This window comes from Ictidomys tridecemlineatus, chromosome 2 (genome assembly GCF_052094955.1).
Source record: "Ictidomys tridecemlineatus isolate mIctTri1 chromosome 2, mIctTri1.hap1, whole genome shotgun sequence".
Lineage (NCBI taxonomy): Eukaryota > Metazoa > Chordata > Mammalia > Rodentia > Sciuridae > Ictidomys > Ictidomys tridecemlineatus.
The window spans coordinates 24,759,158-24,780,790 of record NC_135478.1 but is presented as its reverse complement, the minus strand read 5'-3'; the positions used below and the strand labels follow the sequence as shown (position 1 = coordinate 24,780,790).

Sequence of the window (21,633 nt, the reverse complement as noted above, 5' to 3'; positions counted from 1 at the left end):
CTTCAAAGCATGGCTTTTAAGAGGTATGCAGACTCGCATGCTTGTTTGTTCAGACACCCCCGTTCTGCGAGAATGTTGCATATAGTGCTGCCGTACTGTTCCTGCAATGCTCTCGTGTTTCCTTTGGGATGGCTTAACCGAAGGTGGCAAGCGGCCCTCCCGGATCATTTCTGGGAGGGTTATTGGCAGTTATCAGCTGCTGGAGAGCGGGGATATCCTCATCTCCTTCTGTAGTTCCTGTGGAAACTCCCCCTGCATGCACACATGATTTCTCTGCAGGATGACTTGGCGAGAAGGGAAAGGAAGGAAAGGCGGTGTGAGCCCCTGGTATCCACAAACCTGGTCCCATTGTGGATTTTGCTATGACACATGAAAACTAAGCGTGTCTCTTGTCACCCACCATGTGGGTATCGGGAGGTGAGCCTCCCCAGGGAGACTGGATCCAGGGAAGGGGAGAGGCTGGTTAGGTCCCAGAAGATGGGACTTTTCTGATTGAGGAAGTTTGATGTCCTGTGAGGAACCCTGCCACACGATCGATCGTCAGTACACAGCTCTGGTGGGAGACGGGCTGGCTGTACCACAAGTATTCTTGATTCACGTGATGATAAGCACAGGTGCTAACGTGTCCTGTGGTGGTGGAGTTGTGAACCTAGTTGTTTACTAGACACAGCTGTTTAATCCTGTCTGTGAAGCTTGGGAGACTGTAGACTCCCGGGGTGGTTTCCACGTGGCCATCTTTCCAGCGAGATGGGTTCATTATCTGGCCTTTTAGGGAAGAGCCCATTATTGGGTGCATCTTGGGGGGAAGTGTTATCTGGCAACTGTTTGGGTAGAAAGGAGGGAAATATGCTATTCCTATTTCAGCCAGGTATACCCAAGTCAAAAGGCAACAGAACCTGTTAGAAATGGAAGATTCATCCATCATGTCAACTTGACATGTCAAACTATCTCGCGCTGGTGTAGGCGGATTTTTTTTTTTTTTTAAGCAAAATTTCAGAATGATGACTTTTGGCCAAGGCAAATAATAAAGCAGTGTGTGGTCTTCAACAGCCTACCAGAGACCCCCTACCTGATCAAATGAGGGCTGTGGTTTTTTTTTTCCTTTTTCTTTTCAACCTAATACCAGGTTCCCTGGGGAAGCTGGGTTCAAGGAATCCCAGGTTCTTGTGTGTGACTGCTTCTTTCCGGTGACTCCATTTCCCTGTTATCTGTTTTAGAAACTGTCTGGGAGGAAGATTAACCCTGTTCTGCGGATGTTTGGGCAGTCCATATCTGGAGGCATTGATATGGATGGAAATGGCTATCCGGGTAAGCTGTTTTTCTTTTTTTTCTTTAAAAACACATGAGATGAAGATTCACGAAATTAGAATAATTTTCACTTTGGACAGCCATTGTTGCATCCATTTGGGATTAGGACAATTCACACAGTAGAAAGGGGTCTTTTGCCTAGTATTTGATTTTAAGGTTAAAAATAGTGTTGAAGGTTTTTTTTTTTTTTTTTCCCGAGTTTTAAAATGATAGGGTTAAGTAGCAGGCAGGTGGATTTTTTAGTGATTTCTGTGGTAGCAGTTCTAATGAAGAAAAAAGAAAGCATTGTCCACATTTATAATGGTATATAGTGAAACCTCATTTTCCAAAAATATTTGACCATATTCAGAGATGTCTCATTTTTGAGAGAGACAAGGAGCATGCACCTCCCCATGCACACAAAAGAAAATTACTGAAAGATTTGGATAAGAAGAAAACCATGTTCTTCTGTTGATGGAGAGCAGACCTTCACTGTTCAAGGCTGGCTGGCTGGTGTTCTGGGTTAATTGGTGTGTTGTAGTGGTTGAGGCTAATTGAATAAAAATTACAGTTTCAAAACCCACCCCAAGTGATACCTGGTTTAGGTCAAGTGGTTCTTTGCATGTTTGAAGATGAGGACGTGCAGACAAGAATTTTGAAAATATCCAAAGTCGTCATGAAGTTCTGAAAACACTTCCCCAAATATACACTCATCTTGCTTTTGAGAAAGATATTTTTCTTTTCAAATCTGGGCAAACTAATGCCGTCCTGAACGAGGATGCCTATTTTTTGTACAAATGGGAGTTTTGAATGTCTTTGAGACTACAGAGCCGAGAGGAGTGGTAAGAGAAAGGAGATAGTGTGGAAACTTTGGCCCCAAGATAGACCCTCCTGGATCGTCTTTTTTTCGTTTGTTTTTAGGTTTAGGAAAGTGGTGGTTCTTGTTAAGGGTGATCTAAGGTCATCCCCAAACATCTCATATGGGTTGAACATTTCAAGATAGGCAGAATGCTGCCATATCCAATGGCCATCTCAGTGACGTCATAGGGATAGGGAGGAAGGGAGGGGGTATTTCCCCACTTTATGGTTAGCATCTGTCTCAGGGGGTTGGGGACTGACCAGGAGCCTGCAGCAATGGGCGGGACTCAGGTCTCCGGGTGGCTTTGCTGCTTTTCTATAAATGCATGATGGTAAACAGATGTGTTCACATTTCACAATGGATCTGAATGACTTTTTCCGAGTTTTTCTTAAGAGAAATGACAAATTTGTCAGGTTCTTTAATTTTCAAATACCAGTTTGCTAAAAAAAAAAAAAGTTGAAGAACAACAAAATTAATAAATACACTCAAGTGCAGAAACATTAGGAACAATTTAATTCATGGATTTGCTGTATTTTTCCTTAATGAGGGCGTGTAGAGATGTTCTCTGTTTATGATGGGCAGATTTAGATTCCAATTTAGACTCTTGGACTCAGAGGCTTGTTTCTATGAACTATGATGGAGCCCTAGGGCTAAGGAGATGGGGATGGGGGTGAGAAGGAAAGGCAGACAGCTATTGGATGAGCGAATACTTCCTAAATTAAAGTTATTTAGAAATAAATAAAAATTACTAACAGCAGGGGTGCTACTCAGTGGTAGAGTGCTTGCCTGGCATATGTGATGACCTGCATTTGATCCCCAGCATGGCAAAGGAAAGAGAGAACTCTTCCTGCACCACAAACCATGAATAGTTAAACCAGTGTTTTGGTTTATAGTTTACCAAGTATTTTTATGAATTTTTTAATTTAGCATGTGTAATAGTAATATTTGACATGTTTGATAATTTTTCTCAAGTATTATAAAGTGTTGACAGCTTTTGAAGATGGTCCTGCAAATAATGATTCTACACTTCACAGAAAAGGACACAGGGACACACTGAGGTCACATAGAGTGAGGGTGAAAGGGGATTATTCCATGGTTCGGAGACCCTAGAGCATTTTCTAAGAGTTATTTAATTCAGGGTATCCCTCTCTTCAACTCGCCAATTTAAAAAGTAAAAAATCTGAGCTATATATGTAAATTGAAATATGTTAGTAACAACATTAGAGTTATAGACAAAATAAGTGAAGTTAATTTTTATAATGTTTAATCCAAAGTGGCCAACATATTATCATTTTAATACATAATCAACAAAAAAGCCACTAATGAGTTAATCTTTTTTTAAAAAAATAGGATTTCAAAATCTGGTGTGCATTTTACGCTTGGAGCCCATCTCAATGCAGACACAATTTAGGGTCTTAATAGCCATATGTGGGTTGGCTGCCACTTGGGACAATGTGACTCTGATTCTTACAATCATTACATGGTGCAGACAATGGCAATCAGAGGTGTCTGTTGCTGTCATGTGTCATGCCAGGGCCAGTGGGTGGCCTTCCATAAGTTTCTGACTACTGTGACTTCTTGTTTTCAGATGTCACTATTGGAGCCTTCATGTCCGACAGTGTGGTTCTTCTAAGGTGAGGTGCCTCACCCCTGCTCCTTGGGTGTGTTCTTCATGGGGAGGGGTGGGACTGGTGGTGGTGGGGCCCAGTGTGTATTCACTGTTGGGCAGCTTTTCCCTCTGCTGAATTTTTTTGGGCTGGGAGTGCTTAGTGGATGCAAATGTCTCATTCTTATCCTCCAGCTGTTGGGCCTTGAGTGGCTTATAGGTGGGGGACGATAGCAGGATTTTTAGAGACCTAAACCCGTCGGGCTGTTTCCTTGTGGTCATGAACAGCAACATAAATATTAATGATAAATATTATCATTTTTGATGGATGCTATGATATTCAAAGGGCTGGGAAGTACTGTCCTTCCTACGTTTTTATCTCTGTACCCAGCTTCTTTATATCAGGCAGCTCTCAACTCCCAGAGATCAGGGGCACTTCACTGGTGGCAGCAGAAGTGTGAGGGCTGTGAGCTCAAGTCTAGTGCTCACTGAAGCCCATTGAGTCAGGATCTTTCCTTCAAAGACTGGTGTGTGTTGGGGGGTGGTCGCCATCACCACCCATGAACCCTCTCTAAGTATTTCTGTCTGTGTGAGTCAGAGGAGGCAGAATTACACTTTGGAGTGGGAGCCAACTCTTTGGTTTTGTTAGTAACCTCATGGCAGAACGTTCTAAAATAGACTGATAGGATCTTAGAACTGGAAGGGATCCCAGAGGCCATGTAGTTCCACGCCCCAGATTCTTCTCATTCAGTCCTGCCTTCTCTGAGTCTCCCCCAGAGATGCACACAGCCTCCTGAATGAGGTGCCCATGGCTTAGGAACTTCTAAGGAACCAGTTGATCCCCAGGTAACTCTTAAATATTGCATTGTTAAAGAGGCAGAATGACCTTGAGGTTGAGTGTGACCTTGAGGACCAGGTGGCCTGGATTCAAACCTTGCCTGCGTCTTTAGAAAGGCAAGGTCCTGACCTTCTGCCTCAGGATGCTCGTCTGCAGAACAGGATGTTCTTGGCCAGAACTCCGTTAAATAGTGTAAAGTGCTCCTAGCAGAGCCTGGCCTCCTTCTCCCCAGGTTAGCAAGTCTTAGGATGTAAATTGGGTTAAACTCACCTCACTGAGGTTCCGCTTCCTGGTCGTATTTTCTGCACAGCAGCCCTTCAGTGTGTGAAGGTAACATGTATGTCCCCCAGGCAGGGATTCACTGAGATCAAACCTCTATGGTTCTTAATTCTCCATCTTGACTGGGTTTTTACTTTCTTATCACCCTTTTCTCTGGGGTGATGATTTTCCTCTTGTGTAAGACAACTTTTGAGGCTCCAGATGATGGAGGAGATTCAACTTATGACTTGGTTCTCACTCGCCTTCTTGATATGTTCGTATTCTCTTCACCTCCCGAGCAGCCTGATCCCATTGGTTGAGGTTGCTCTCAGATACACCATGACACGTTCCTTGGCTTCTCAGTTGAAAATAGGCCTTCTTGACCCCGGGAGCATCTGGCTTTAAGTTCCCTTCTGTAGGTTATTTTATCATCCTCCTTCCGTCTGTTGAATTTCTTTTGGGCTGGAGGTGCATGCGAGCTCCAAAGGTCTTTTCTTTCCTTCATGAGTGTTTTTTGTCTTCTACGCGGATGTGAATGTTGAAGTGATTGCTTAGTGGACCCGAGATCTCAGAATCCAGCCCAGGGTGAGGGGTTGAGTCTGATGAGGTGAAACTTATTAGGGACAAATGTGAAATCCAGGGAGGAGAATGCCAGAGAGAGCACAGATCCAAGGAAGGAGCCTGAGAAAGGAACTTGAGAGCCCCAGCCTGGATAAGGAGCCAGAGGCCAGGCCAGCTGTGGAGGAGCACATGGGGATGTTGAGATCCCAGGAATTCTTTCCCTTCTTACTCAGCCCGTCATGTTCACCTGATGAGTTGCAACTACGCACATGTCAGATCCTGGGGATGCGGTAGAGAACTTGACAGACCTGGTCTAGCTCCTATACAAAGAGGTAATAACTGCCACTAATGTTGGATGAATACCTACCATACGCCAGACGCTGTCTAAGCATTTTACATACGGTCCTGCATCAAGTAACCACTATTCATATTCAGAGACATGAATGCTTGGCTAGGTGACTTTGTCACTGCAAGTGTCAGAGCATATGCTTACAGAACCTATGATTCCCTAGGTGATGCCATCTCCAGACTTCTACCGTACATGCGGTCTGCCATTCCCTGAAATGTTGCATGTGTCACGTGACTAGTATTTTCATTCTTTGTGGTCATTTTCTTCCGGTGTGGATGTATAATTTGCAAACAGTAAAATGTGCCAATTTGCGTGTATGGCTCGATGAGTTTTGACCAGCAGACACACCTGTATAACTGCTATCTCCCATCAAGATAAAGAGCATTTCATCACTACTTAAAGTTTCCTTGTGCTCTTTCTGATTATCCCATTCTCTCGATAGACAGCCAGGCAGTCTTGTGACTTCTGTCCCCCTCGATCACTTTGGCCTGTTCTGGGATTTCACATCAATGGAGTTGGAATGGGCTCTCGATTCGGGTTTCTTGAATGCACTGCGATGTTCTCAAGATTGTTCCGCGTTGGGCTGTGTTGAGTGTGCTGGGGTCTGTTCACTTTTCTCTTGACAGAATATGCATTGACTCCCTGCTGCTCACCAGTTGCATGATATAGGTATGGTTATCACTCCCATTTTATGGGTAAAGAGATCAAGGGCATGCAGGTTTTATTAACTTTAAAAAAAAGGTAATTACAGATGGCATGAAGAGAGTAAAGCAGGGTCATGAGGTCAAGGGTTTTGGTTTCAGGAAGGGCTGAGTCCCCGTTGGAGGTGACAGTGAGAAGCCAGTGGTCCTGTGGCTTTGGCAGCTTTGCAGGAGTGATGGGGCCTGAGCCAGATGGCTGTGGGTGGGTGAGGGAAGGAGAAGCTGAGGGCACAGAGCGACTCTTGACTGCCTCTCCAGAAGCTGGGTGGCTCAGGAGCAAATGGGATTGGCAGGTGGTTCAGAGAGGGTATTTTAAGGATGGCAGGGGTGAGGCCAAGGATATCTGTGAGACCTTTTCTCATCTCCCAAGTCCCTAACCCTCCTAGAAGGGATCAGAGGTGCTCAAGCTCAGTTGTACCCCCATTCATCTGAGCCCTGCTACCCTGACCCCGTTCCTCCCTTGGGGCCTGGAGAGGTTGAGGGACATGAGGGAGAAGGGGAGGTTGCCATGGGTGGTGGTGGGGGGTAAGGAAGGACAGGGCTGCTGGAGAGGGAATTTGGCACGCAGGCCGGAGGGTGTGGGGTGTCTCAGGATAGGAATAGAGTCCAGGGGAGGTTCAGCTTGGGATGAGGCTGAAGCTGAGGATGCTAACCCCCGAGTCTATTCCAGGAGGTCAGGGGACTTGGGGAACAGTGGAGGTTTCAGAGATGAACTGTGGAGGGAGCAAGGAGGGACAGGCCAAGGAACCATCAAGCTTGTCTGAGGGGCCATGTAGGCTGGACATCTAAGGTGGCATCATTAGGATCAGGTTCCTGGGATATGCCTGAATGACAAGGAACAAGAAGGCCTGGAGGCTTCAGCTGATCTAAGTAGGGTGCTCAGACATGACTTGGGTGCTGGGCAAGTTCATGGATTTTTTGAGTGACCTCAGATTTTGAGTGGGACCAGAAAAGGGGGGAGGCCCAGGACCATGTCCACACTGTACTTGATCTCTTCAAGGAGAGACTGCAGAGGGGCATAGGTTAGGAATGCTTGGGCTGCAGCTCAGAGAAGACCTGACTGAGGGTAGCTTCCACTGTGTAAACAGACCTAAGTCTACTGGAGGTAGAGAGCCCCAGGGCTTGCTGGTGGCTGAGTGTCACCAAGAGGGTAGGCTCTTTATATGTCCACCTGTTTCTACTCTGCAGAAGATAAGAAAAAGTTTGAGCAACACCGTGCCACAGGGTGCCCCAGCTGCTTTTATTACCCACCTAGAAATGGAATGTTAAGATCTGAGCTGTCAGTTGTAAGAAATAAGCATTCCAACTACCAGCCTCTGGGAAGTCTGGAAAGTACTGCAGTGCTGTCCTTGGGTGCCCTTTGCTTTTATCTTAGAGGCTGGTGCATTTGCAGGCAGGACTGTGAAAAGCCATCTCCTGCCCCAGGAGGGCGGGCTAGTGGGCCCTGCTCTGCCCTCAGGAAGTCTGCTCAGGAGGGCAGGCTCTGTGTTAGGGTGATAGGTACCTGGGGCTTTGCCATCAAGGGGTAAAGGAAGTGATCAGAGACGCTATGAAAGATTTCTGGGCTTTTCCTCATCCAAAAACAATACTTGAAGCTGAAACAAAAAGGTTTGAGGGAACCGATCTGACAGATGTTGGAAGGAGATGTACCCGTGAGGGTCCCTGCCGACTGTTGGATTTTGTTTTGTAACCTTCAAGGTCATGGTGTGGGGACTGCTCACGTCTGCCTCCTGCTTGCCTTGCGCTGTGCAGCAGAGCTCTCTAATGACAGGAGAACTCAGCCCGCTCCCTGACCAGGTGGCCTCTGGCCCAGGGGAGCAGGAGGAGATGGACATTTCTTGGGTTCCAGGATCAGGCAGCTCAGGGACTGCAGGGTGGGGCTGTCTGTCCCAGGCAGAAACCAGCTCTCTCCAGTACCTGATGCCTCTTGGTCTCTTTTGTGTGTCTGGAAGCTTTGGGCACTGCTGTGATTTTCAGTTTCCTGGGCTGCAGTAAAGTTTACACCTACTTTACACATCTCCTGTCCTGCAGTAGTGTCCAGCGTAAGGATGAATTCACTGGGATCTCGGTTCTTGGTGTGGGGGACTGATTTAGAAAAACCTAGCACTGTTCTCCTTAGCAAGGGTGGTGGAGCTGGGGCCACCGAGGAAGCCAGGGGTTCTTGGGAGCTTCCTGGGAGAAGGGACCTTGCTATTGAAGGGTCAGTGGGGGCTTTCTGCGGTGTTGGTTGGCATCTGTACAATCGTGCTGACCAGGAGTAGCCTATCCATTTTCTAAGGTAATTCTAGCATTTTCTCAGAATGAACCCAGAAGAAAATTGAGAGGCCAGGATGTTGATCTCCTTCAGGTACCATTGTTGTCCCACTTCCTTTTGCCCCTACAGCCGGATTTGCTCAGGGAGTCCCACTGCCCTGGTCACAGCTGCCCCTCTGTTGACCCTCCTGTCCCAGGAGTGGTGGCAGCCGCTGGATCACCCTCACGCCATCTGCCGCAGGCCTCGCTTCCTTTTCCCACCAAGGTTTTCTTTGCTGCTTCCTTCTCTTGGAGTTGGTGGATTGTCATTCCCATCTGCCCATCACCCTGGGCTCTCTTTGAAGGGAGCATGGTATATAAGTGAGGTCATTGTTCCCAAGCCGCTAATGTCCCTTAATCTCATTATGTCACCCCTGTGACTGACACTGGGGCTCCTTAGAGGTAAAAGGGTCTCTTTGAGAGGCCTGCAGGGGAGAAGGTTAAGCGGAGGCTTAGGTGAAACTTCCCTGAGCAGATGTTTGCCATGAGAGCAGAATTTTGTCCATCTGTTGGCTTGGATGGACACTGACCATCCATCAAGAGCTGGGGGATGGGCCGTGTCAAGGGAGAGGACTGTGAGGGTTTATTGGGTTCCGTTTGATTCTGAGGCCAGGCGGGTTGATTTCTTCTGCCCTCGAAGTGCTTTGCTGTCACCAGCAGGGACTTCATTAATCAAGGTCATTGAGAAAAATGGTCCCTGAATGGGTAGAGATAAATGAAGGAGGCGGTTCAGCCAGTTGGAAGGACTGCAGTTTGTGCTTACGATGGCAGTGAATGCTTTGGGGGACACCTGAGCTTGCCCCTAGTTCTTGAGCCCTGCCTTCTGGTGTAGGAACTCCTCTTAAATACACCCCTAGCTCCCTAGTAAGTGGAAATCGGAACTTATTTGGTAAAAAATTTTTAAGTAATCACCCGGCAGCATCTGGTGGTTCACTTATGGCTTCAACCAGATGTGTTTGATTAACAACTAACTTGCCTTTATTATTAGAAGGCTAACCATTAATATATTAGGAAATGTGCTACTTTTAAGACCAGAAAAAGTATTTACAGAGCACACTGGACATTCTCTCTTGGGTTTTTTTTTTTTTTTCCATACTTAATCAAATGCTGGCTGAAGGCCCGGGATTTATCCTGTCTATGTAGGTCTTGTTTGATTCCTGAGAGCTTTACCATGACTGAGTCATCTTCCCCTCTTGCCCTGCAGGGCCAGGCCGGTCATTACGGTGGACGTCTCTATCTTCCTCCCAGGCTCCATCAACATCACGGCGCCTCAATGTCATGATGGACAGCAGCCTGTGAACTGCCTGAACGTCACGGCCTGCTTCAGATTCCATGGCAGACACGTTCCGGGAGAAATTGGTAATGAGTCACCGAGTCAGGGCTCGGGTTACACGTCTTAGCTGGAGTAGGATTGCAGGATGGTGGGCAGCTGAGGGACGTTTCGCAGTTTCCTCCTGCCCTGCATCGGCCGGCTTTGCAGGCAGCAGATTGGTGGGCTGGACACCCCTTTCCTCAGAGCTCCCTCCCCTCTCTCTCCTGCTCATCCACAGCTCTAGGACACATGATGTTGGACCTCCAGCAACCTTTGCCCAATGTACGTGGACCAGACTCAACTTCACTGGACCATGGGTGGGCCAGGCTATGGGAATGTAGTGCCAAGGAGCCGGGGTCTTATGGAACATTCCATGCAGTTAGGGGAAAAAAAGAAGTGATGGGACTTTGGAGGTTCCCTGTGGAGTTTGCAGCATCAGCCAGATGTCGGGGGGATTATTCCATTTACTGTGGGATCAGAACGTGGAGTTTTCAAAGGCTTAGGTTTTCAAAAGAGGGGGCCCTGCTTTGGCAGCGCAGAGAAAGCAGGTGGTAGCTGTCCCTGCTATTTCTTAGACTGGGGGGGAAGGCTGACTTGCTGTCCTGCCTCCAGAGACTGGATGAAGCCCCAGAATAAGACAGGGTCAGTGTTGATTAGAACGCAGAGCACGGGATCATTTGGAGGAAATGATTCCAGGATATTATGTAGATTAATAGGTGCTTTGTTTGTACTTGGCAAGGCTGATTGAGTAGAAAGAAAAATTCCACGCGAACAAACAAAAACACGATAAAAGCCTGTGTCTCTCTTCCAGAGAGCATTTGAAGGCCAGGGCCATTCTCTTGATTTCCTTTGTGGTCTCTTGAAAAGCGTGGAGATGGGATGGTGAGGCAAATCCATGATCGACCAATAGTTATGAGGCCCTTACAAAGTGCCAGACACTGTTCAGCCCTGGGCACAGAGTAATAGACGGATGGGATGGGCATAATCCTTGCCCTCATGGGGCTTCTATTTTGGGGGGAGGAGTCTTTCTTGCTCATTCTTCTAGACACACGCAGGCTCCTTGGTTGGCAGATTTATGCTGGTGCATGAACACAGATTTCTTACTCCAACAGTGGACTCCCCAAGGGCAAGTTCATAATGTGTTTAAGTAGTTAAAAAACAAGAGTTCTGCCTGTCACTTCATCCTTTCCCTGGGGAGCTGCCTACGGCCTCATGGAGCCTCCTGGTTGGCCAAACGTAAGGGTAGATAGTGCCTTGCTCCTCTCTGGACAGGCTGAAGCCTGACCTGTTCATTTCTCTCCCTGAAGGCTGGGAATCCAGGCTGGCACCTCTGGACTCTCACCAGTGTTGAAAGAAAACCAGGGTGGGTGGGGGGTGAGCCCTCCATGGTTCTGTTTTGCACACTGACCCAGTGCTCCTCCGTTTCCATTGGCTGTCAGATAGCCTGATGAAGTCGTGAGTGAGCAGAGGTGTCTGTCCTGCCTCTGGACAAGCTTTCGAGCCCAGGACCCAAGAGCTAGCCATTCACACTAATAGGGGAAATAGGGTGGAAACGAGCAACTTGACCATAGGCCCTTTTTCTGCTTTAGGGATGCATTTCTGCTCTGGAGAGTGTTGACATGCAGAGGACATCCTCTGAGTCCTGGTCTTTTGAGAAGCAGGTGATGGGATAACAAGGGATAGTGAAGATGTGTGAGGAATGGGGGAACCTTCAGTCTGCTAATGACTGTGTCATTCCTTGAGGAAAAGAGGGAGAAAACGTAGGAAAGCTGTTAAAGTAGAAATAACCCTTTCGCCTTTTCTCTTGGGAAACTCTAAGGGAAACCCTGGAAGGAGAATTTATGAGTAGATTGTTCCCAGCAGAAATCTTCTTCTGATGGAGAATGGGAATGACTCGAAACTGGCTGGGAGTGAGCAGAGGCAGAGTTGATGGGAGGCAGCTGGCTCCCTCCTGGCCCAGGCTGGTGTGGGGGGTCCTAAAGAACCAGCTGGGGGCAGGGGAAGGAGGGAGGGAGGGAAAGCATCCCTTGGGGCTCATCAGCTTTTCCATCAACATGACATCATTTGACATGGCAGGAACACGAGCTGCCAGAATGGAAAACCTGTAGCCATGAGATGTGCTATTGGAGTAGGGCCCAGATCAGAACCAGCGCCCTCTCGGGGCTGGTCATCTGCCTCACGTGAGGGGCAGCTACAGCACTCCCCAAACCAAGTGACTTGATTGGCTGCTGCTCTCCACTTCCCAGGGAGCCCCTTCCCAACCCCCCAGGGGACTTGGGTGAGTGCTATTTAAAACTACCAGTGGAGCCCAGAGCTGCAGAATGATCTTTGTTTCTTCTTACTGCCTGCGGCTACAAGACCCTCCTCACTCGGGCAGGGTTTCTCATGGTGCGTTTCGCTTCTAGAAGAGTCCGACAGAGAATTGACTACTTTTTTTGGGTCATTTCAAATGTCGAAATAAATTTTGAACCAAGGAGAAGCAATAAGTAGGCGGTTCCCGAGATGAAATGCTTCCAAAATGATTGCACTTGGCGAATAGGCTAATTCAGTCTGTCCGCGATTGTTAACATTTCAGAAAAATCTGAGGGGTGAGAGTTTTGGCGTGCACACTCCCGCCTGGGGCAGAGCAGTGTGCCTCATTTTCAGCTCAGTCTCTGAGCTGCCGCTCTTCCTCCCCTTCCTTGAGTTGCAGGAGATGCCACATGTCTGCAGTTCTGCAGTGAGTAGGGCTTTGAGGATGGAGGTCGGTGTTTTTTCAAGTACCCAACCCAGTGCTGGGCACATGTTGAAGGTCAAATACATTCCCTTTTCTTGACTTCCCTGTGTTAATCTGGGTCATCCCCAAAATAGATCTAGAGTCAAGGATCCAAGTGTATGCACATCATTGATTCAGGAGTAAACCCTGAGCCGGGCTCCGTGGCCCATGTCTGTCATCTCAGCAATTCAGGAGGTTGAGGCAGGAGGATCACAAGTTCAAGGCCATCCTGGGCAACTTAGAAAGACCTTGTCTCAAAATGGTAAAAAGAAAAAAAATTAAAAAATTAAAAAAATGATTGGGAAATGTAGCTCAGTGGTAGAATACCCCCTGGGCTAATTCCCCAGCATCACAAAAACAAAACTAGCAAAATCGGGGGTGATCCCTGGCAGTACCAGTAGGGGAACTAGGGTACTGAGACAGCAAGAGTAGGCAGCTGTAGTCAGAACTCTCCAGAGAAACACAACAGGGAGGGAAGGAGGGAGACGGAAAACAGATATGAATATGAGGTTGGTTGGTCTATTATTATTATTATTAGTGCTGGGGATTGAACTCGGGGCCTCTCACATGCTAGGGAAGAGCTCTACAGATCTACACCCCTGACCTTGATTGACTGATTTTTTAAAGAATTAGTTAATGAGATTGTAGGGGCTGATACATCTGAATTTTGCAGGGCAGGCAATAGGCTAGAGACCCAGGGCATAGTTGAAGTGAAATCTCAATTCCAAAGCGGGCTAGAAGCAGAATTCCTTCTTTCTGTGGGGGGACCTTAGTGTGTTTTTTATTTTTATTTTTTAGACTAATGATTGGATGAAGCCCATCCACAGTATAGAGATCAATCTGTTTTATTTAAAGTCTGATTTAAATGTTGATCTCACTTGAAAAATATCTTCATAGTAACACTGAATTGATGCTCGGCAAAATATCTGGGTATTCTATACAACTCAGCCAAATTGACACATAAAATTAACTCTCCTAGCAGCCATATAGGTGTATTACTCAGCAGGTTACCCATGTGGGCAGTTGGAATTGTGGGGGAACCCTGAAAGTCAGCTCTGAGGCACCTTCTCCACTATCCCATCCAAAGGCTGAGGGAACAGGGATCCTGCCTCGCAGAGGGCTGCTCAGGCCCTCTGGCCTGCCGTGCATGTTGGCAGAGCCACTAGAGAAAGCCCTGGGTAAAGGGACACAGGTGCTGGCAGCTGCAGGTTGGGCTGGACTGCAGAGAAAGGGTTCAGGCCAAGAGGATGTGGGTGGGGGATCGATACCATCCGCTCTGTCTTCCTGTGTTCATTTCCACCCGGGGTTTTCTCTGAGCTCAGCCAACTTGTCTATGGCACAATGGCTCTATTCTACTGTTCTCTCCATTACTCCCTTTCCTGAGGCTGGCACCATAGTTCTCTCACCTGGGAGGAAGGCTAGGTTGGGGCCACCCTAAGTAGGTTCCCGGCCAGGATCCTTCAGCTTGTCTTCTAGCAAGCAGTGTACTCTCCAGCTAACTGGGGCTTGGAGTCTCACTTCATTTCAACTTACACCCCTCCACACTTTTTTTTTTTTTTTAAGCTATTGGTCAGGGGAGTTGTGATCACTAGAAAGCAGATTGGTTGGAGTTCAGTGGTTCTGGATCTCTTTCTGTGTTTGGTTCTGTTTCTGCATCCAAAAAATAAGTTTTTAGGTGAGGTCAGGTAATTAAAAAACAAAACAAAACAAAAAAACGAGAGCCAACTTGATAGGACTAGTCCAAAACCAGAGATTAGAGTTCTAGATTGCTCTCTCTGGCAGATGGCTCTGGCTTGGAACAAGCCTTTCCCCTTTTGGACCTCAGTCCCCTCATCTTAAAGATGGAGGGTTTAAACTAGTTGGTCTCCACATTGTTGCAAAGCTTCAGTGGCCTGTGAATCCACAGTCCTTGACGTGTAACCCTTGAACTGATGCCTATGTTTCCTGTGTTCAAATGGTTTCCCATATACATCTTCTCCTTCCCTCTTCCTCCTCGGGGCTTCATACATGCTATGTAAGTACTACACCACTGAGCTACTCTCCCCGCCCTTTTTATTTTGAGACAGTCTCATGAAGCTGCCCAGGCTGGCCTCCAACTTGTGATCCTCCTCCCTCAGCTTCCCAAGTAGCTGGGGTAACTGCTTTGTACCATTGCACCCAATTCATACCATTCTTCTTAACGGTAATGCTATCCTGGGATGATCCATGACCTCGGTCCCTCCTGCTGACCCAGCCTTGCTTCTTAAATCAGCTGTTTCTGGAACCAACAAGTTGGGGCAGGCTTGCCCTTGCTAACCGGGAATCCGCCTGCTTGGTGTGGCAAGAGCCCTACGTGGCAGTAGCCCAGAGAAGTAATTAGATGCAGCAGAAAGCCTGCCCGGGTCACCTTCCTCTTGCCCTGTTTAGACCTCCCCTGGTGGCTGGCCCCTTTGATGTTAAAAACCAGAGCTGCCCACTGCCTGGCTTCATGGACCTAATGGCTGGCAGACACAGAACTGCATTTTATTGGTACCATGACCCTGGGTTCTAAGAGGCAGATGTGTGGAGATGGGCCTGGGTCATCTGCTTTCCCACTGCTCGGCCATCTCCTCCAGTTGCTTTAGGAATGGAGCTTCCTGTTACCTTATTTAAAACCATCACTATCTTCTGAATCCACGAAACAGTTAAAAAGAGTTAACACTTTTCTGTGCCCCAAAAAAACGGTGAGAGGGGTCTGTTGATACTAAAGCCATATTGACCTAAGGAGCGTACTGTTATAATTTACTTGGACTCTGAAATGATGGGGGTAAAACATTTTGGGTTTCTCCAGCGTGCCTTTGACCTTGTAACCGTCCTGTTTTCACGTCCCAGTCATTCTGCCATCTGCCGTTAGACCTTCAGGTACAGGGGAGGAGGTTTTTTTCCCCAGGGGTGGACCTCTATCTAGACCCACTATGGCCCTGGTTTTGCTGAAGGAATGGGCACCTGGAAGTGCATCACCATTTTTGGCTCCCTGGGAAGGAGAGCTGCTGCAGCCTTCCTCTGGGTTTTCAAGCATGTGGGCACCGTGAAGGCATGTCCTTGCCTGTGTTGTCCCTCCTTTACCCACAACAGCATCTGGCATGTAGTCAGTGCTCAGCAAGTTGGGAGTGCTGCAGTCCAGTGGGCACAGGAGCGGGACTCAGCATTCTTGATGTGGGTGCGTATCACCCAGGACAGTCACTGCATGGTGCCACCATAATTTCGGTGGCTTCTAGTGACCGGCTGCAGATGTGCCACAATGCTTGCTTCTCTGAACACTGCCCTGGGTCGGGTACAGCTAGTGGTTGACGAGTGTGTCAGCAGCTCCCCTGGGACCTCGTGGCAGCATGAAGTTTAAATTGGGGGTTGTCATGAGGTACATACATGAGTGTCACCAGAAAGACGGAGTGCATCCTGGTTCCGTCTAGATTCTGTGAGCACCTGGCTGCACGCGTCTGTCCCAGCAGGTCCTGACGTGGGCCACGGTCCTCCATGCTCTGGAGGGCAAGGTGTCCCGTGAAACATGCGTGGATCCTGTGAGGGGTAGGGGAGGTGGCCTGGCCCCTCTGTCTTTTCTGACATCTTGACCTCTTGTTTATTGGCAGGCCTCAATTACGTTCTGACAGCAGATGTGTCCAAGAAGGAGAAGGGCCAGCTGCCCAGGGTCTACTTTGTGTTGCTGGGAGAGACTGCCGGCCAGGTCTCAGAGAAACTGCAGCTGACCCACATGGAGGAGATGTGTCGTCACTACGTGGCCCACGTGAAGGTCAGTACCTTCTTCTTCCTCCTCCTGGAATTCTGATGGCGTTAGATGTTCTTTTGGAACTAGTAGAAGCTACTTTGTGTTTATGTGTTCTCCAACGTCCAAAATTCTATTTCACAAGGAGAAGGATGTTTATTTCTTCTTACTGTTTTAAGTTTCTGACAGCCCTTTTATGTGTTGGATAGTCCTGGTCTCAGACTCTGAGAGGGATTATGCGGGCCAGGAGGGCAGTGATGATCCTGACTTTTGAGAGTGTTCTCATCCTCCTTCCTCTGTGAAGTTCAGTGGTCTTCCTGGAGGGCAGCCTCAGAAGCACGTGCCTCCAGGCTTGCAGTTGTGCTGGATCTCGCCATCCCTGATGGCTTTCTCAGTAGCCCACTATATATTTGTTCATAGGCAGAATGAAGGCATTTTAAAACTGGTTGACCAAATTTTTTTTGCTTGATTACTTTTGTTTCTTTTAGGAGTGCATGTTTGATCTTTCCCTTCCTATCTCTAAATCAACTTCCAAATGCTTTGTTCCTCTTGAAATTATTGTGAAATACACTTTGCTGCTAACACAGGATACTAGATTTGATCGAGTATAGTGGTCCCTTTGCCAGGTGGGACTCCTGGAAGTGCTTAATACTGCAGGAATGGTCAGCCACTGATCCACGGCAGGGCTCATGGTAGGTAGGTGGAATGCATGTGGGTTTTAGAGTCATACAGGCCTCGTGTGTATCCGACTGGATGAGCATTGTGCCCTCTCTGTGACTCAGTCTCTGACTGTATGAAATGGCCTCGAAAGTGGCCACGTGAATTGATTGAACACTGTGTGATTAACATACACGTGATGATCAATTTATATTCTGTGCAGCCTACACTTGCAGAGTCTGACAAATAGTAGGTACTCAGTGTTATTTGATTGGACTACACTGAACTGCCAATTTTCTAACACTTTTGACTTACAAAAATGGTAATGTCTTATAGCTTAACTTGATATTATGAGCCAGTGGATTTCTGACTGATAGTAAAAATAGCATATAGATCAGAGATGAAGTCTCTTTCTATTATTACGTTGATGGTGCCAGATCAGGAGAATAACAGCTGCTTCTGGGGAGTGTATAGGGAAATGTCCCCACATCTAGGGCACTTGGTCTGGCCCAGAGCCTATGAGTCTGTGCCCCTGAAATGCTTCTCACTGGGGCTGGGCTCTGTCCTCTGCCAGGACTCGTGCTGGGACCTGCCTAGACCAGCTGCCCCAGCACTTGAGGTGCCGGCCATTTATAAAGCTGCCCACGTTCCTGTTAAGTCCCCAGCCCCTGCCCCTCTTGCTTTTGGATTCCATTGGCTTGTGATAGCCCTTGGGGGTATGGGAGAGACTGCTCAGGACAGGCTTGTGTGCCAAGGCACCGAGTGTCCATGCTTGGTGTTTTCACACTTGCTGGGGACAGGGCATCTTCTCTTGCACTTCCTTGTGCCAGGTCTATGCCATCGTGCTTTCCTTTGGGTTCTTTGTAACTTCTTGCTTTGACTGAGAAGTTATCCTTTGTGCATAGCTACCAGGGGTCACCTCTGCAATTCAGGACCACAGAGAACCTGCATGCCTTTGTGACATGAACTCGGGGATGTCAACAGGGAAGTACAGATCTCAGCAGGGCTCTGTGTGGCCTGTGAGGGCTACTGGGTGAGAGCAGGGCTGCCCCAGGGTTAGTCCTGCCACTTCCTGATAATCTAGGCTTGCCACATTTGGCAAGTAAAAAATATGGGATTCCCAGTTAAATTGGAATTTCACCTGAGCAAAGAGTAATTTCTTTTAGCATACACACAGAAGTTCCCCCTCAGCCATGGTTTTGTTTTCTGAGGATTCAGTTATCTGAAGTCAATATAGATCTGAAAGTATTAAATAGAAAATTCTGGATAAACCAATTCATAAGTTTTAAATAATTCATTTTGTAGACCATTATAATGGTTGTATTTTACCATTAATTATTGGTTTTTTTTTGGGGGGGGCACTCAGCCACTGAGCCACATCCCCAGCCCTATTTATTTAGTGACAGGGTCTCACTGAGTTGCTTAGTGCCTCACTTTTGCTTTGAACTCATTATCTTCCTGCCTCACCCCCCAGCTGCTGGGATTACAGGCATGTGCCACTGCGCCTGGCCATTAATTATTGTTTATTTCTTACTATGCCTAATTTGTGAATTGAGATTTAGCATTGGTTCATATACAACATACATATACATATGTATATGTATACATATACATAAAACAGTATGTGGGGCTGGGGATGTGGCTCAAGCAGTAGCGCGCTTGCTGGCATGCATGCGGCCCGGGTTCGATCCTCAGCACCACATACAAACATGTTGTGTCCGCCAAAAACTAAAAAATAAATATTAAAAAATTCTCTCTCTCCTCTCTCTCCTCTCTCTCCTCTCTCTCCTCTCTCTCCTCTCTCTCCTCTCTCTCCTCTCTCTCCTCTCTCTCCTCTCTCTCCTCTCTCTCCTCTCTCTCTCCTCTCTCTCTCCTCCCTCTCTCCTCCCTCTCTCCTCCCTCTCTCCTCCCTCTCTCCTCCCTCTCTCCTCCCTCTCTCCTCCCTCTCTCCTCCCTCTCTCCTCCCTCTCTCCTCCCTCTCTCCTCCCTCTCTCCTCCCTCTCCTCTCTCTCCCTCCTCTCTCTCTCCTCTCTCCTCTCTCTCCTCTCTCTCCTCTCTCTCCTCTCTCTCCTCTCTCCTCTCTCTCTCCTCTCTCTCTCCTCTCTCTTCCTCTCCTCTCTCCTCTCCTCTCTCCTCTCCTCTCTCCTCTCCTCTCTCCTCTCCTCTCTCCTCTCCTCTCTCTCTCTCTCCTCTCTCTCTCTTCTCTCCTCTCTCTCTCCTCTCTCTTCTCTCTGCTCTCTCTGCTCTCTCCTCTCTCTGCTCTCTCCTCTCTCTGCTCTCTCCTCTCTCTCTCTCTCTCTCTCTCTCTCTCTCTCTCCTCTCTCTCTCCTCTCTCTCTCCTCTCTCTCTCCTCTCTCTGCTCTCTCCTCTCTCTGCTCTCTCCTCTCTCTGCTCTCTCCTCTCTGCTCTCTCCTCTCTCTCCTCTCTCTCTCCTCTCTCTCTCCTCTCCTCTCTCTCCTCTCTCTCCCCTCTCTCCCCTCTCTCCCCTCTCTCCCCTCTCTCCCCTCTCTCCCCTCTCTCCCCTCTCTCCCCTCTCTCCCCTCTCTCCCCTCTCTCCCCTCTCTCCCCTCTCTCCCCTCTCTCCCCTCTCTCCCCTCTCTCCCCTCTCTCCCCTCTCTCCCCTCTCTCCCCTCTCTCCCCTCTCTCCCCTCTCTCCCCTCTCTCCCCTCTCTCCCTCTCTCCCTCTCTCCCCTCTCTCCCCTCTCTCCCCTCTCTCCCCTCTCTCCCCTCTCTCCCCTCTCTCCTCTCTCTCCTCTCTCTCCTCTTTTTTTTAAAAAAAAAAGGTATGTATAAGGTTCGGTCCTATCTGTGGTTTCATGTATACATGGAATGTTTTGGTTATTATATATCCCAAATATTGCATGGGACATACTAAAAACAATGTGTCATTGATCTGAAATTCACTTGTAACTTGGCCTCCTGGTAGCAGATTGCATTCTAGTGATCTTCCTCCATCCTGTAAGCAGGACTTCTCGGTCAAACCCTGGCTGACCAAAGGAAAGACTTAGGTAGCCCTGAGAAGGGGCTGAGAACAGAACTCCTGGGCGCAGGACCATAATGGACCTTTATGTGGTTATTTGGTCATGATATGGAGAGCCAGGGAGCAGGCCTGAGTCAGTGGACTGGGATGATGATGATGTTGCTTGCCCATTTTCCAAAGCAAGAAGAAGGGCTGGTGGGTTACACCAGGAAGATACAACCCCTGTGTGTTCCACATGTCAACATTGCTCTTAAGGAGTGTTCAAGGTGCTAATCCTCGACAGCCACAAAGAAAGTGTTTTTCTACCAGTCACAGTCGGGGCCACAGTGGAGGACCTGCGGGATGGCAGAGGGCACAATCTCGGGCGAATGCTAAGGAGCGAGCTAGCTGCCCACAGGGCGGCCTGGCTGGCTGAGGAGGAAACGGGCAAGGCCTGTGGTTTATCGGGTTGTGGGAAAACAGCTGTGGAGGCTGTGGCTCGTGGGGGTGCTGAGGCTAGCAGCAAGGATGGGGGAAGGGAGGTGACAACCATCACCTCCAGAGCAAGGACCCAGGACTGGGAGCTGTGAGTGGGGGCTGAAGAGCAAAACGGGGTCTCTACTGCAGGGGGCTGGTGCTCCGCTTTACAGACCAGCCACGGAAGATAAATACACGCATTCTGGCTTATCACACGCCATATGGCCAGCAGACAGAGAGGCCGGCACTGGGGCCGAGTGTTTTGTTTAGGCTATCTTTAGGTCTTTTTTTTTCTTCCCCTTTAAGCCTATTCCAATTTTTTTCTTTTTTTTTATTCCTTAGAAATTTTCATCCCAAATATGGTGAGGAGTTATCTCTTGCAGGAGCCTGCCTGGGCTAACACCTGCCTCCCAAGCTGCCCATGTCCTCTCATGCTCCGTTCCATTCACCACCCTGGTGGGGCCTCCCGAGTTGGTGATAAGCCACATCCTCCTTTTCAAGGCCTGACTGTGGTCAGTGCTGACGTAGTTCTAGCTGCTTCCTTGACCTTTCCCTCAGACACCATGCACCCCAGCTTATCTCCCCTCTTCCTCCAAATTGGTCCAGCTTTGGGGATGGGACCCCTTCTATTTGTCAAGAGGGCCGGAGAGCTCTGCTGGCCCCCACAGTCACAGTTGAAAGCCAGACAGCTACCTCCAGTCTCAGGGCTATCCATGATTTGGCCTCGGTTTACCTTTCTAGCCGCCTCATCTGCCCCCACATCACTTGTGCCTGGGCTCTTGCCATGAGCTCTTCCCGTTCCTCCTCAAAGCTGCCTCTCGTGCTTCCCTCTCTTGGTTCTTGTCCTGTCATACTTTTTTATTTCATATTTTCTTTTAACCAGCTGACATTCAGCCTTTTAGTCTTACGAAACAAGAACTTTGACCCTTCCATGACCAGAAAATTCATTATTGCATGCCCCAAACAAAAAGTGACTGTAAAAG

General features: G+C 48.2%; 1 protein-coding gene across 1 annotated transcript in view; it reads left to right on the top strand.

Annotated features, from left to right (window-relative positions):
• Window positions 1–21,633, top strand: part of Itga9 (integrin subunit alpha 9) — a 321,363-nt gene that overhangs the window by 65,537 nt on the left and 234,193 nt on the right. Inside the window, exons 12-15 of the mRNA XM_005317430.4 lie at window positions 1,218–1,308; window positions 3,735–3,780; window positions 9,956–10,110; window positions 16,424–16,584. Coding sequence (XP_005317487.2) covers window positions 1,218–1,308; window positions 3,735–3,780; window positions 9,956–10,110; window positions 16,424–16,584 — 453 coding nt within the window. The remainder of the gene's footprint in view (window positions 1–1,217; window positions 1,309–3,734; window positions 3,781–9,955; window positions 10,111–16,423; window positions 16,585–21,633) is intronic.